At 47.7% G+C, this 15,813-nt stretch overlaps 1 protein-coding gene across 12 annotated transcripts in view; it reads left to right on the top strand.

The window, feature by feature from the left end:
- The window catches only part of ROBO3 (roundabout guidance receptor 3), a 333,100-nt gene that overhangs the window by 127,233 nt on the left and 190,054 nt on the right, over positions 1 to 15,813 (top strand). For 5 of the 12 annotated variants that reach the window (XM_083480337.1, XM_083480336.1, XM_083480335.1 and 2 more), the window contains exon 1: positions 102 to 227. The exons of the other annotated variants lie outside the window; for them this stretch is intronic. In XM_083480337.1, the coding sequence (XP_083336463.1) occupies positions 155 to 227 (73 nt within the window). In that variant the 5' untranslated portion in view covers positions 102 to 154. Of the gene's footprint in view, positions 1 to 101; positions 228 to 15,813 lie in introns of those variants that run through there. 12 annotated transcript variants of the gene reach the window in all.

Here is a 15,813-nt window from a genome sequence, read left to right as displayed (position 1 = left end):
CCACCCCTCCCCTGCTGAACCCGAGGACCGCCTCCCTTCCCTCTCGCCACGGCTGGGGGCAGGTCCCCGGAGCCGATCCGCCCCCCTGCTGGGGAGCCGCCGCGAAAAGGATTCCGCTTTCCTCTGCTGGATGCGTCCCTGGAGGAGCTGAGCCATGCGGCGGCGGCTCCCGCTTTGGCTCCGGAGCTTCCTGTGCTTCTTGCCGGCCTTGGTGGGACCCGCTGCAGGTAAGATGCGCCTGATCTGAAGATCTCCGGTTATTACTCCACCCCCCCTTACACCCTCCTCCCAAAAAAGAGCTCTCGGGAGAGACCGCAGCTCCGGAGCTCCCCGTCGTCTAAGGGAAAGCGCAGTTTCTTGGCACAGCTGGGCAGGAAAGTAACATTCAGAGGCGCACGATCCGGATGCGTTTGGCTTCCTTTCTTTTGGAGACGGGTTCCTTGTTCCCCGGGGGTCCTGCGGTTGGTCTAGGGACAGCTCAGTGCGCCACAGTTCTGGAGTTTGGCGGATCTCTAGTTGCTATTGTATCAGATCTTTTCGCTCTGGAAAACTGGGGGCAGGGAAACACCGAGGGAGGTGCCCAAAGGCTCCGGGCGAATCTCTGACCCCCGCTGGAGTAAATGGAGAGCCATGCTTTGGGGGTGGCAGTTTCAAGTCTAGATGAAAAGGCAAAAGGGGTTGGTTGATGTTGGTGATAACGACCCTATGAAAGGATGATAATGGGAGACCGACAAGAGGGCACTAGGGTCTGGGCAGCGTGGGAAGGGGGTCTTCTTTTTTCACTGTGTCCCCCTTCCTCCCTGCCCCATTCTTGTCTTTGTGAGTTTGTCCAGAGTCTGTGTTAGACCACCAATCCTGACCCACTGCGTGTCACTTTGTAGATCATTCCCTTTACAGAGCATTTGTCTGTGTAGGAAGATTGGAGTTAAACACGTGCGGATTCTCATGAAAGCCCGTTTGTAGTTTCCCATTATTTTTGTGCATGTGGTGCGTACAACATGCCGGGATGCTACATTTATTTTTATTTTTCCTTCTGGTGCACGTTCGATCCACAGCAAAATGTATGCACCTGCAGTGGTTGCGCTTTCCCTGTCCGAAAGGTGTAACATGCAAAAATGTGGTGTGCATGTACTCCCCAATGCGCAGCTGCCACGTTGTGGAGTCGCCTCCCCCTTCCATGTCACCCAGAATTGAGCACTCGGCCTGCGTGCGGAGAGTTCCAGCCTCACCCAGAGGCTCTTCTGCTTTGCACTTTCCATTGAGGTAACAGATGGGCCCGAGTGTGATAAAAAGAAGTGCACACAAGGGGATGCGACTGGGTAGAGGCTAGCTTCAGAGAAGAGGCTGTCAGCTGGAGGGTGACTGACCTTTCAGATCCCTGACAATTGAAGGCTCCAGGCCTCCCCTGGCTTGGGGTTCGCACACAGCTTGCCTTAGCAAGATTTGTACCAGTCCCTCTCTCTGTGGCCAGAGACAGCGCTCCGGTTTTCTGTATGCTCTTAATTTGCTTCCTACCAAAGCCCTTAGCAGTCTTTCCTCCCCTTTTCTGTGCCTGTGTGCGGAAACAGAAATCTTCAGGCCACAAACTCTCCCAGAATCTGTCCACTAGGGGAGGCATCAAGACACACTTTGGAAAAGGATGCAGCAGCCCAAGGCAGGAGCTGGAACCATTGCATGTGTCGGTTTTAAAGCAAAATCTAAAGCTGCAAAACATGCAGCGCTGGAAATAATAATAACCCATCTTTATTTACCATGGAGGGAAAGTGAGGGTTTTGTTTTTTTTAAGTGCTTTAAATTATGGGGCTGTAAAGTATTTCTGTTTAGAATTTAGGCAGATTTGGTGGGTGGGTTGGGGGCTGGGAGCTGAGTTCCAGCTCTTTAGGAGTGAATGAAAAAGAGTTTCAACATCACCCCAATCTGAATTTCATTTACAGATGTGATTTTTGCCACTGAAACTTGAAAGGTGGTCAGTTTGAGGCTAGTTCTGTCCTGGAGGGTGGGGTGGAAAAGACAAGAATGGTGAGATTCCTGGAATTTTATTTTTAGGTTACCCCCTCCCCCCCAAAAAAAAATATTACTTGACCATCCCATGCCTTGTTGGGAATTTAAGATGCAACCGCTGACAGTATATTCTTGTTGGCAAGGAGCAGCGAGTTCCGTTGAGTGTGGGGCTGTGGACAAGGGTCTCAACCTAGGTTCCTTTTATTACATTGAATGCTATCAAATCTGTGGATGTGGCATGCCAGTTAGTGCCCTCGCAACTGGCTGTTCCCAATCTCCTGCACGGTGAACATTGAAGGAATGACTTAGTCTGAATGACAATGGCTGCTGAAGGATAATGCCAAGTGAAAGGCGTGATGGATTCACATTTGCAATGTGTGTGTTTTTTTTGGGGGGGCAGAATGTGACTGATTTTTCATTGCACGTTGCTTCCAGCTGAGAGCAGGCGCTGGCAACAGGATCGGAGGGAATATGCTGCTCCTGCAAGCAGGGCTGTCGATTAGCTGTGTGTCTGTTGTTAGATCAGCAAACAGGAGCCTGTACTGCTTCATTAATATTTGCGTGTGTGCAGAGAGGAAGCTGAGTAGACTCCCACAATGCATAAAGTGTAGGGTTGTGTTTTTTTTAAAAAAGAATTAAACCTGTTGGAAGGTTGCTGACCCCTGGCTTAAACCAAAAACTCTGTGACCTTTGGTATGGTATTCTTTATATATATATATATATATATATATATATATATATATATATATAGTATTTCCACACTATTCTTAGGGTATTCTTCTTAGGGTAAGATCAGAATCAGATATTTTTGGCCTTGCAGGAAGCATGTGCAAGATAAACTGTGGGTGTCAGAAACTCACAGTGCAATCCTAGGTACTTTTACTCAGAAGTAAGCTGGTAGTGTATTGAACGAGAATTTTCTTCCAGGAAAGTGTGTGTAGGATTGGAGCATAAAACCATAAACCTAGGCATACTTTCTTGGGAGCAAGCCTTATTAAACCTGGTGTGGCTTGGTTCCAAATAAACATACATAGCTATGCCTTTTTGCATACTGTAGTTAACACCTTGCACAGCCCTTTTTGTCTGAGTGTGCCTTGTTCTCCTGTGGAAACTTCATTGCACACTGGAGCACCTCGCAGGATGGCCTAGGTTGGCTGGAATGTGCATTTGCAGATGTGAAAACAGGATGCCTTCAGGAAGTCCAAGGAATTTTCTTCCACCCATAAGCCTCTGTCAGAAAGCTTTAGAGGGGAAGAATTATGACAGGGGTTTTCGCAACAAGTCTTCAATGAGTCGCTTGAGACTGGCTATGTGTGTGCATGTTGATTTTCTTATGCTGCCTGCCACGCTATCCTGACCCCAAAGAAAGTTAAAAGGGATTGGATTCAGTGTGGATGTGTGCTTTGTTTGTCAATGCAATTGGATGCTGGTGTCGAATTATTGGGGTGTGCCTGAGTCTTGAAGTTCTTAATATTCAGTGATCACTGGTTTTTAGGTTGCTGGTTGTACTTTGGCCGACTTTTTCCATTTGCAAGCCAGATTGTCCAGTGGTAGCCAATGTGGTACCTTCAAATGATGATGGCCTAAAACTCCCATCATCTCTGAGTGTTGACCACGTTGGCTGGGGCTAATGAGAAAATGTAGTCACATTTAGAATGTGTCAAGTTGGCTATCCTTGGTTAAGCGGTAAGTATCAAGGATGCATTTCAGGTCTGTGTGAAGACTGAATAACAAGGCAAGTCAGGGTGATTTGTGGGGTCCCCCCAAGTCAAAGTGCACTGGCAATATGCCACCCCAAGTCAGATTGGAGCCCCTGCAAAACCTCGTTTTTCTCTGTTTCTTTGCTATATTGTCTATATATCTGTGTTTCTCTAGGTCCAAGGGTTCTGCAAGAATTGAGACTGTCCAAAATGTTGCCTGTAGAGCACTGAAGAGCTCTGAATTGTGCTTTGTTAAAGCACAGCAGTGGAGTTTTTTTAATAAAAGAGTTGAAAGCATCATTTTTGTTTTAAGAAAACAAAAAACAGCACCATCCTAGAATTCTTCAGAACTCTGCTGGCAGCATTCTACTCAGCCTTGCATTGTAAGGCCTATCAGAGACCTGATAAAGCCTAGAGGGAGGCCTGTAAAGGCCTATCGGAAGAGACAAACAGCCACCAGAAAGAAAGGTGGATGTGAAGCTGCAGAGTTTTAAAAATGTACAAGCAAGACTGCACACCACTTGGTCACTGCTTAATTATTTTAAGGTGAGAAAGAGACAAACCCATGTGCCCCACACCCAGAAAGGATTATGGAGGAAGTGAATCACTTTTATTTCCCTCACAAAGGGCTCCTGTATCTATTTCTCCACAATTTCCCAGGCTTAATCCATTCTGGAGAGATCCCCCTACCTGTAAATTTCATCCACTCTGGCCAAAAGGAGAAAAAAGGTCGTCATTTTGCAATTCCCCATTATAGTGAATGGGAACCAAGGGATTTGTTTGTTTGTTTGTTTTGTAAATACAGAGTAGCTCAGAACATGAAATATCAAAGTGGAGAGAACATAGAGCAACTCAGAAACAGATCACATTTTTTGAAAAAGAAGCTACAGATACAAGGCTAATCTTGGGACATATGCTCAACCCCTAAGATATAGCTTCCACTAGGGCTATACATGGTACCTCGGTTTAAGAACAGTCTGATTTAAGAATGATTTGGTTTACAAACTCCGCAAAACCGGAAATAGTGTCTTGCTTTGAGAACTTTACTTCGGTCTAAGAACGGAATCCGAACGGTGGAAGGGCACCGGCGGTGGGAGGCCTCATTAGGGAAAGTGCACCTTCGTTTAAGAATGGTTTTGGTGTAAGAACGGACTTCCAGAATGGATTAAGTTCGTAAACCAAGGTACCACTGTACTCTGCACTGTCAATTGGCTTTTTCTTGTTTCCATGTGCTTTCACCTCCCTCTAAAAAACCCCCTCTAGTTTTTAGTTTTCTTGAGAAACCTGAAACTTTTCAGAAGAAGCCACACCTTTGATATGTCTGTATCTGACATTGGAAGCTGTCTTATATGAAGGATCCCAGTAATACCTACTCTGAATGGCAACAGTTCTCTAGTGTCCTAAATAGTTAATTCCCCCCACCCTACCCCATCACTTGCTACCCGGATCTTTTTTACTGGAAGATACCAGAGATTGAACCTGAGAACATCTCCATGCAAAACATCTACTCTACTACTGTGCCATTAATATAGCACAGAGTGGACTAGAAGGTGGGCAATTGGAGTTGGAACTGTATTCATGTTAGGCTAAGCATAAAGGGCTGGGCTTCTCTGTAGCTTTCAGTGCTTGACTAGGAGTGAAGAGGCTGCTTCCCTATGGCGTTTGGTCACCCTGGCTTTTTCCTCCTCTCCCACTGAATCATTGTGAAGCCTTGGTCATGTCTCTCAGTCTTCATTCTCCTTCTGTAACTCGGGGGGGGGGGTTTCCTCCTGGAGCTGTTACCCAAATATTGACAGTTAAGGTTGTAAAACACTTCGAAACACTTGAGAAACATCATATAAATGTGTGAGTAGTAAGTGATATGCGGTGAGAATGGCTTATGAGCATCTTCAGTGTAGTGTCTGAGCAACTGGAGAAAAGGCACAGTAGTAAAAGTTAGACATTCTCTGGTTCTGTTCTTTTAAACATCAGCTTGATATGGAGCAATGATCAGCGTATGGATATAAGTATTATCACTTGCTGATGTTTGCCCATCAAGCTGCTATTAAAAAGCACAGAACAGAAGATGGTCCCATAAGCTGGCAATGGATCTGAAGTGGTCTAGGAATACCATTGCTAGGACAGAGATTGACTCAGGTGGCATTGCACGAAGGACGCTGAGACAAGTAGTTAGCTTTATACAGTGGTACCTCCGGTTGCAGACAGGTTCTGTTCCGGAGGTCCGGTTGGATCCCGAGGTTTCCGCAACCTGAGGACCGCTTCTGTGCATGCGCGCGGGATGAAACCCGGTAAAATATTTCCGGGTTCGCCGTGGGTGCATCCCAAAGTTTACGTAACCAGAGGTTACTACCACAGTCGTACCTCGAAAGTTGAATGGAATTTGTTCCAGAAGTCCGTTCAACTTCCGAAACGTTCGGAAAACAAGGTGCGACTTTTGATTGCTTTCCAATTGTGCAGGCACACCGGAAACAATAGCAGAAGCCACGCAGGACATTAGGCTTCCAAAAAAAGTTCGAAAACCAGAATACTCATTTCTGGTTTTTGATCATTCGGGAGCTGGAACGTTTGATTCCCAAGGCATTCGGGAGCCGAGGTACGACTGTACTGTACTGTGCTACCAAAAAAAGAAAGAAAGAGATTGTAAAGTTAGGGTTCGCTGCCATGCTTCACCCCGCTTGCCATCTCTGCCTACCCACCAAACCCTTTGCCAACTCTCCTTCTTCCACACCTGCCAACCCCTCCTCCTTCTACACCTGACCAAACATCCCTCCCTCTACACCTTGCCCACCCCCTTGCCTATCCCTTCACAGTTTGCCTAAACCTCCCCCTGCCCTTCATTCGCAGCTCTCCCCAGGCCTCACCCCCTTCGAAAGCAGCAGGGAGGCACTTCAGAGAAGGGTCTGGCAAACTGCTCTCTGGAGCACCTCCCTCCCTTAAACAGCTTGCCTGGCCATTTGCCATCCAGACTGATTGTTTGTTCACCTGCCTACTGTTCTGTAGTCACACTGGAGCTGGCGTCACCGCCTACTGGTGGCCAAAACAACTATAGCGTGATGACAGCCTTACATGTTTATGTATATAGGAAGACATGGGGAAGGACTGCAGCTCAGTGATAGAGTAAATGCAGCCAGTAGCCCTTGGCTAACTGAAGATTTATTGATGTTTGTGTGAAGGAGTTTTGTCCATCCTGAAACAGCAATTAAAATAAAATAAAATAGTGAGGCAGGTCTTTCTAAAATAATCCAGGTCTTTTTCTCTCTCAAATTTATTGTTACCGGAATGCTCTGTGTCCCACCTATAGCTCAAAGTCAGTGCAATTTGTGTGTCTCTGTGCGGATATCTTTCCATATACCGTAATCCAAATACTAGAGTTCCTCCTTCCTCCCCTGGAAAGCTGTCTAGCTAATTGAGGCCAGGCAGTGCTTGGCTGTGTCACTCGCTAAGAGGTTTGGCTTTTTTAAAAACATCTGAGAGTTTGGCAGACTCGAGGCTTTTCAATTTCATATGGTGGCAGATGATGCTGGTGGGAGGTGAGGGGGAAGAAGGAAATGGCACCAGCGGATTCCTCGACAGTTGCTGACTGCTACTGTTTTTGCGTCATTGTTTCGAGTTCCTGGGATCCTTATATGGGCAGACCTCAGACCGGATCTTGTTCGCAGATCCTGGGAGGAAAGGGACATAACTCAATGGCAGAGCGCACATTCTTTAGTGTGTGCATGTGCCAAAAGTCCCTGATCCAATCCCCAGCATCTCCAGGTAGGACCAGGAGAGACTTTTGCCTGGAATGTCACTGGAACATAAGGTAAAGGTAAAGGGACCCCTGACCATTAGATCCAGTCGAGGTCAACTCTGGGGTTGCAGCGCTCATCTCGCTTTACTGGCCGAGGGAGCCGGCATACAGCTTCTGGGTCATGTGGCCAGCATGACTAAGCCGCTTCTGGCGAACCAGAGCAGCGCACAGAAACGCCGTTTACCTTCCTGCCAGAGTGGTACCTATTTATCTACTTGCACTTTGACGTGCTTTTGAACTGCTAGGTTGGCAGGAGCTGGGACAGAGCAACGGGAGCTCACCCCGTCGTGGGGATTCAAACCGTCAACCTTCTGATCGGCAAGTCCTAGGCTCTGTAGTTTAACCCACAGCGCCACCCGCATCCACTGGAACATACAAAGCACTGAACTACATAGACCAATGGCCAAAAATCATAGAATTGTAGAGTTAGAAGGGACCCTGAGGATCATCTTGTTCAACCCCCCTTCCCCCCCCCCGCAATTCAGGAATCTCAGCTAAATGATCCATGACAGATGTCCATCCAACCTCTGCTTAAAACCCTCCAAGGAAGGAGAGTCTACAACCTGACTTGGTATAAGGGTTAAGACAGTGCTCTGTGCTCCTTTGTAATAGGGGAAAATGCCTATATTCTGGTGCAGAATTTCGCAACCAGGTTGTTCACTGGAGCAAGCCGGTTTGAGCATATTATACCGATCCTGGTCCGACTGCACTGGCTACCAATTAGTTTCCGGGCCCAATTCAAAGTGCTGGCTTTGACGTATAAAGCCTTAAACTTCTCTGGACCGCAATACCTCAAAGACCACCTCTTTCCACATGAATCTACCCAGACCCTGAGATCACCTTCTGAGGCCCTTCTTCGTGTGCCTCCTCCTCGAGAGGTCCAGAGGGTGGCAACACGAGAACGGGCCTTCTCTGCAGTGGCTCCCCATCTGTGGAATGCTCTCCCCAGGGACGTTTGCCTGGCGCCTTCATTATACACCTTTAGGCACCAGGCAAAACGGTTTCTTTTTAACCAGGCCTTTGGTTGACCTGATCAACATCCCATAACCTTTAAAAAAAATGGGGGGGGGGTTATTATTGGGTTATTGCTTTTATTTTTATTTTATATACTGTGATCTTTTTATGTGAACTGCCCTGAGACCTCCGGGTATAGGGCGGTATATAAATTAAATCAATCAATCAATCAATCAATCAATCAATCAATCAATCAATTGTCTTGAGCCCTGTTCAGGTGTGCAGCATTGTTCAGCCCTGTTGCCACAGATGGTGCATCTCTTTTTGCCTCAGGGTTGCTACAAATCAACTTGCATCCCGAGATCTGCAGGTGACCAGTTTGCCTTGCAGGTGGAACTGTGGAGCGGGATGCTCTTAAATAGTGACCACACACCAAGTACCCATCTGCCCTGGGGATGGAGCAGGGGCAACGACTGTGGTAGCCTTCCACATGCTGTTGGACTCCACCTCCTCCCAGCCCCATCTAGCATGGCCAAGGATCATGGAGCATCTCCTTTGCATTGTGCAGAAAGTCTCTGGCTCAACGACTGGGTAGGATTGGGAGAGACCCCTGTCTGAAATCCCACAAGGCTGCTGCCAGTCAGTGCAGGCAGTCCTGAGCCAGGTGGCACAATGGTCTGACCCAGGATAAGGCAGCTTCTTGTATTCCGGAGCTGTAGTCCAACAACATTGGAAGGGTTACATACTGGTTTCCCCTGGATCATGCTAACTGTTAGAGAGTGAGAAAATTGTTCATGTCAATGTGTCCAAAAGTTCAAAGTCTTGCTCAACCAAGCAAGCATTGGGTCACCTCTTTCCATAGCTTTCTTCAGTGTTTGCTATTTAGATTAATGAGATAAGGATGCTAAAAGGCTCTAGACATCGGTGGGTGTTATAAAAATAGTAATTCTGGAGCATGTCAGTGCAATGTATGAGGGATTATTATTTGTGTTCTTTTAGCAATGTTTTTCAAGTCTGGTTCTTCACTTGGTCTAAAACAGCCTTTGTCGCTGGCTTTGTGGGGCTGATGGGAGTTGCAGTTCAAAACATCTGGAGGGGTTGGCAAAAGCTGGTCCTTAATCGATTTTGACTTTTGGAAAGGAGACACAACCACCCCCTTTTCTCTCCCGCCCCCTCTCTGTCTGGTGTAAGGAGGTCTCATCTTTTGTGTGCACAAGAAATCACAGCTTGTTTGGTTAGGCTTCAGGGTATGAAACTTAATGGAAATCGAGTAAGATGGTTGTGTGCTACATAAGTGTGTGAGCCATGAATCACGGTCTGGACGGTGCTCTCTAGAAAGGCTGCACACCAGCTCCATATCATCCCTCTCCTCAAAAGCCATAGCTCAGTGGCAGAGCATCTCATTTGCCTACAGAAGGTCCCACTTTCATTCCCTGGCATCTCCAGGTAGGGCTGGGAGACACCCCTGCCTGAAATTCTGGAGTGCCCCTGCCTGTCAGTGTAGATACTATTAGGCTAGATGGATCATTGCACTGACTTGATATACGGCAGGTTCTGATTTTCCTGTGGTCCTTTGGGCTGTGAGCTGTCTGATCAAGACACAACAGCGGCTGCTATGAAGGCCTGACAGCAGAGAGAACTGTTGCTGCAGGACTCTTGGTTTTCATGGTGAAGTAGCAAAGGGCTTGGGCCACATACAAGCCTTGCCAGTGGGTAGCCCTCTTCCCTTTGGTGTTTCTCCAGTAGGACATGGAACCTGTGGCTCTTCCGATGTTGATGGGCTCCAACTCCCATCAGTCACAGCCAGCATTGTCAAAAGTCAGGGATGATGGAAGTGGTAGTCAAGAAACATTTGAAGGACACAAGTTCTTCACCCCTTAAGCTAGAGCAGTAGCTCCCAATTAGCTAACTACCGCAGACCCTCTGTTTTTCAAAAGCCAAGGCATGGACCCCCTACTTCTGAAAATGTTGATATCTCTGTGGTAGTTTTTGTTGTGCAAATGGCGCCACCATATCCTTCAACATGTCCCAGTGTAAAACTGGGATGCACATCTGGGCCGTGTTTCCGCGCAGGTCACATGAACCGCGTGTGAGCACGGCACCCAAAAGCAGAATGTCCCAGTAGTAGATGGGTATGTGCCATGGACCCCCTGGGTGGGTTACATGGACCCCTGGGGTCTGCGGACCACCAGTTGGGAACCACTCTTCGAGAGGCATGCGTTCGATTCATAACAAGTGAGAAATTGAACCAAATGGACCTCAAATAACGTCCTTCTTGCTGCAGCTAAGGCTCTGTCTTAAGCTGTTTGAGCAACTAACCTCAGGGACCCTGAGCTGGAAGAAGACAGGCAATTTCTCCCCACCCCCCAAAAGACCACCTTAAGGTCATTTACAAGAGTGTCCTGGGGTGGGGTCACTGGTTTATCGATATTGGCATTTTGGATGTCAGTTTTGTGTCCATTTAATCTCTTGCATAGAGATTGACCTGTCTGTAGTATGTAGAAAGCAGAAGGGCATCATTGGGGGACAATGACATAAATTTGATTGGAAGAGGAACAGGTGAACGAACCCTTGATGTTATGGATGGCATTATTAGGTCGTGTTATAACCTTGCCAGAGTAGACATGGAAACAGATTTGGCACTGAGGTCTGACTCCGTTCCTGGCCTCTGTGTCCCTATATTTGCTATTGTTGTTTTAGTTTGGGAAACCATCTGTAAGTAACTAACTGTGGTCAGTTTAATAATAAGCCAGCTTCGAACCTATATTTAGCCATGATCTATGAAAATGACTTGTTAAATCAGAAGGGCATGTTTTAAACCAAAATCCTGGCTTTGAACGTAACACGGCTATTCTTTGTTCTGCTTCTCATGTAATGTTGAACCAGAGTTTCAAACTAAGCAGCATGCACCAGCAGGCTCCTCGTGTTTTAAACTAGAGTTTAAAACCAAACTCTGGTTTAATTCACTTGTGGAGCCTCCTGGTGCACGATGCTCAATAATGCTTCATTCACTCTTCAGCTGCTCCTGCTCTTGTCACACGGTGTGGAAACAAAGGCTAAGCTGGCTTTGCATTACTTTCTAAACAGCTCAGAAAGATAGGATGCTATCTTATGAGTCAGGGTATTGGCCCATCTAGTTCAGTTTTGTCTACACGGACAGGCAGCAGCTCTCTAGAATACCATATTGGCCTGAATATAAGCTGCACTCCCCCCCCCCCCAATTCTTACTGTGAAAATTTAAAGTGTGGCTTATATTCACGACCTTACGAGCGGCAGAGCGGTGCTCCCCCCCCCCTGTGAGAGCAGCCCAGGAGTGCAGGGCAACAGCGCACCTCCTGCCCACCGGTCCCAAGCCTCTCCTGAGCGCCGGAAAGAAGGGAGGGGGGGGGAAGGCCGCCGGCAAAGCAGTTGGGTTCCCCCCTAGGAAGCAGCCCGGGTATTGTCTTTTGTTCCTCCCCCCCCCAATCAATTTTAAAGGTGTGGTTTATTTGCAAGTGCGGCTTATATTTGGGCCAATACGGTAATTCCCAGTTCTATCTGGAGGTGCTGGGGATTGAACCTGAGACCTTCTGCATGCAGAGCAGATGTCCGACCATTGAGCTATGGCCCCACCCACCCACTCCAAGGCTCACTGTTTTCTTCTCACCAGCCAAAGCCAGGACAAACCTTGCCTTCTGCTCGTGGTTTGTGTGAAGAGGAACCTACACCTTGTGAGCAGGGATTTGAGCCTAGGTAACCCCCCCCCCCCAAGCTGGGACACGGGTGGCGCTGTGGGTTAAACAACAGAGCTTAGGACTTGCTGATCAGAAGGTCGGTGGTTCAAATCCCCGCGACGGGGTGAGCTCCCATTGCTCGGTCCCAGCACCTGCCAACCTAGCAGTTCGAAAGCACCTCAAAGTGCAAGTAGTTAAATAGGTACCACTCCAGCGGGAAGGTAAATGGCGTTTCGGTGCGCTGCTCTGGTTCGCCAGAAGCGGCTTAGTCATGCTGGCCACATGACCTGGAAGCTGTACGCCGGCTCCCTTGGCTAATAAAGCGAGATGAGTGCCGCAACCCCAGAGTTGGCTACGTCTGGACCTAATGGTCAGGGGTCCCTTTACCTTTACCTTACCCCACCAGCCGGAGTTCCACATGCTATCTGCTCCACCCCACTGTTTATTGGAAATGATCAGAAGGAAGAGCTGGGAGGAGAGCTAGGAAAAGTTCTGCTGTTCCACTGCTGCAGAACTTGCAGTGCTGACCACCCAGCCCCCCACCCCACTCTTGTCAGTGGTGTGAATCTGAAAAATGATGAAGCTTGTTAAGGGAGCCAAGGCAAACAAAATGATTTTAGCCTACATGCTGCTCTTGTGGAGACAAGAGGGTGACTTGCAAATGTTCCCAGTAAGCTCTGGTCACCCCCTGACCTGCTTTGGTGGTGGGTAGAGAAAAGGGCTCTTTAAGCTATGGGATGTAAGAAGTAGCCAGAAGCGACTTGGGGAGGGACCAAAGAACACTGGGTTTTGTCTTTCTTCCCTTGTTATGGGGGTGGGGAAATGGCCTCCATTGTGCAACTCTTTTCTCTCTTTCTGCTGCCGTAATCTTGGGGAGGGCGAATTTGCAACTGAATTCACAGGCACTGTTAAAGGACACTAAAAAAAGAGAAAGAAGTGGTTTTGTTGTTTCATGGGGGTTTTCCCCCTTCTTCTTCTTTGCAAGAAGAAAATGGCCCTGCTCATTCTTTGCCTTGTTAGGATCAAGACAGATTAGCTGTTTTTAAGGTGTTCTTTTGAGTCTGACGTCTATAGCAACAGTTGGAGGCAGGATCAGAATGTGAAATGGCTGTGGGACCCTGAATGTTGAAGCGTCAAACAAATCGAAATGTCCAAGGGGTGGGAGGTGACAACACTGAATGTGTTGGGTGGGGGAATTGTTGCTGATGATGTGTAATTGGGTGCTTTTTGGGGGGGTAGCAGATACTGAAATCCCTCTCCAGAGCCACACACGAGATGTGGAAAGTTCAGGTGACCCTTTTCCTTACTCATCCTTGCAAGCTGCAAATGACTTTCTTTTAGCCGTTGTGCATCATCTTTCTAGCCAGAGCAGCAATCAAGGCTGCTTACAATAAGGTACAGATAAAAAAAGGATACAGAGCTAAGTCACCCGGCTGGATAACCTGTATGAATGATAAAAGAAGCAGTAATCATAAAAAAATGAATAAAATTGAAGGCTCGGTGGAGTAAAAATGACTTGGCAGTGGCCATAGCAGTTAAATTTTAACAGATCTGTGGCCGCCATGCCCTGTAATGTTGTTGAGCTGCAGGCAAGTCTCATTTCAGTTGTTTGTGGGGGTAGAAGCAATTGTTGGTTGCTAATGGGTTAACATTCTGCAGCCCCCTGATTCATTTTTATAAACATCTGCTAAAAGTAGAAGATTTGGATTTTCTCTGTTCACTAGGGATTTGCATGTCCTTGATTCAAGGGCTTCTGATGGGTTTTATTTCATTCCCGGATTAATAAACTCGGAGTAACCGGCTGTCGCATGGACAGAGTTACTTAGCTAGCCATCAGCATTGGTTGGCATTTGGGAGTGGTTTCAGGCTGAAGCCAGCTCCACTTCCTGCCTGTGGAAGCGCTAAGTGGGAGAGAATTGACAGTGGCAGAACCCTTGAAATTATTCCTCCTGCCGGCAGCCTCCTGGAGAGATGATGGAGAATGGAACTGAAGGTCTTTGAAATGTGCTGGGATAATGGCGGAGGAAGGGGAAAAACTCATTTCACCAGGTCATAAAGTATCCAGCCTGAATTTAGCTGTTAGCCAGCATGCGGCAACCTGTGTACAAGGACGGGGGTGGGGTGGGGGTGGGGAATTGATGCATCGCACCCCATGCGCCCATGACAGTCGACAGTAGCCCAATGACCCTAACATCTTCTACTTCAGACTTGTTGAAGTCTCCTGTGGTGAGCAGGAGAATGCATTGCTCTTTCTGCATCTCAGGTCTGAACCATGAAGTACTGTAGTAGTAAAGCATGCCACTAGGCATGTGAAGAGTGACTTTCTGTATTCACTAAATAATTTGTGGCCGGCCTAAGGAAGGGGCAGGGTTTCTGGGTTAAAAGATAAGACTTGGAGGCAGACTTCAGCCGTAAGTTTTGCAGAGCTGTGAAGTCTCTCTTTCTTTCTCCCACCCCCGGGAAACTTTGTTCCATCTTTCCTAGTTTCTGCAACTTCTAAAGACATTCCCTGCACAATTCTGAAGCTACATTGATGAGGGCTAGAAACTTCATTTTTTTAAAAAAGTGAGTTTTATCGAGCAGGGTGGGATGGAAGAATGCACTCAAAGCCTTGAAAGTAGCATTCTCTTCTGCCCTCCCCTTCCCACATCCTTTGCTGCTCAAGCCTTGTCTCATCCTCCTCAAAGCCTTGTCACTCTGCTTTAGACATCAGGCCTTTAAGGAGGACTCCTGTCACTTCGTGTCTTCCATACAGCACTTAATACTCTGATGGCTGGCGTATAATAAATGCCAAATGGTAGCAGTATAATTGTTTGCAGGGCTGTTTGCTCAAAATGTGGTGTTTTCTGATTTACAGAAGTGTTTTGGAGCTGCAGCCCAAATGCTAAGGGGGCTGGAGCAATGCTTGGGACTATTTTCTTGGGAAGATGCATAAGGGGGGGCGGCGGCTTGATATGACAGAGGCTTGCAAACTTATACAGTCATACCTTGTGCTGCATCCGCTTCATGTTGTGTCTTTTTGCATTACGTCCCGTGGCTACCCGGAAGTACCGGGACCGGTTACCTCTGGGTTTTGCCGCTCGCGCATGCACAGAAGCGTTAAATCGCACTTCGTGCATACGCAGAAGCATCAAATTGCGCCGTGCGCCTGCGCAAACACAGCGCTTCAAGTTGCTGGCATTTCACGTTATGGACGGGCCTCCGGAGCGGATCCCAGCCGTAACACGAGGTACCACTGTACAGTCATACCTCGGGTTACAGATGCTTCGGGTTGCGTGATTTCGGGTTGTGCACCGCACCGAACCCAGAAGTACTGGAACAGGTTACTTCCGGGTTTCGGCACTTGCACATGTGCAGAAGCTCTGAATTGTGACCTGTGCATGTGCAGATGCAGCGCTGTGGGTTGTGGACACTGTGGGTTGCGAACGTGCTTCCTGCACGGATCACGTTCACAACCCGAGCGTCCACTGTACATCATATGGAAAAAGTGGATATAGACCTGTTTTCCAACTGCATTGCATAATACTAGAACTAGGGGTCATCCAGGGAAACATGCAGAACATCCCAGGTTCAATTCAGCACTGAATTGTGGGATTTTCTACCACAATATGCAGCGGCGGCTGCTGGTTTGGGTTGTATCCGATGCTAGTCTAAT

Source organism: Podarcis liolepis (assembly GCF_965112155.1).
Source record: "Podarcis liolepis genome assembly, chromosome: 16".
Classification (NCBI taxonomy): Eukaryota; Metazoa; Chordata; class Lepidosauria; order Squamata; family Lacertidae; genus Podarcis; species Podarcis liolepis.
Note: the sequence above shows the minus strand (reverse complement) of the source record. Positions and strands in the feature narration are given on the sequence as shown.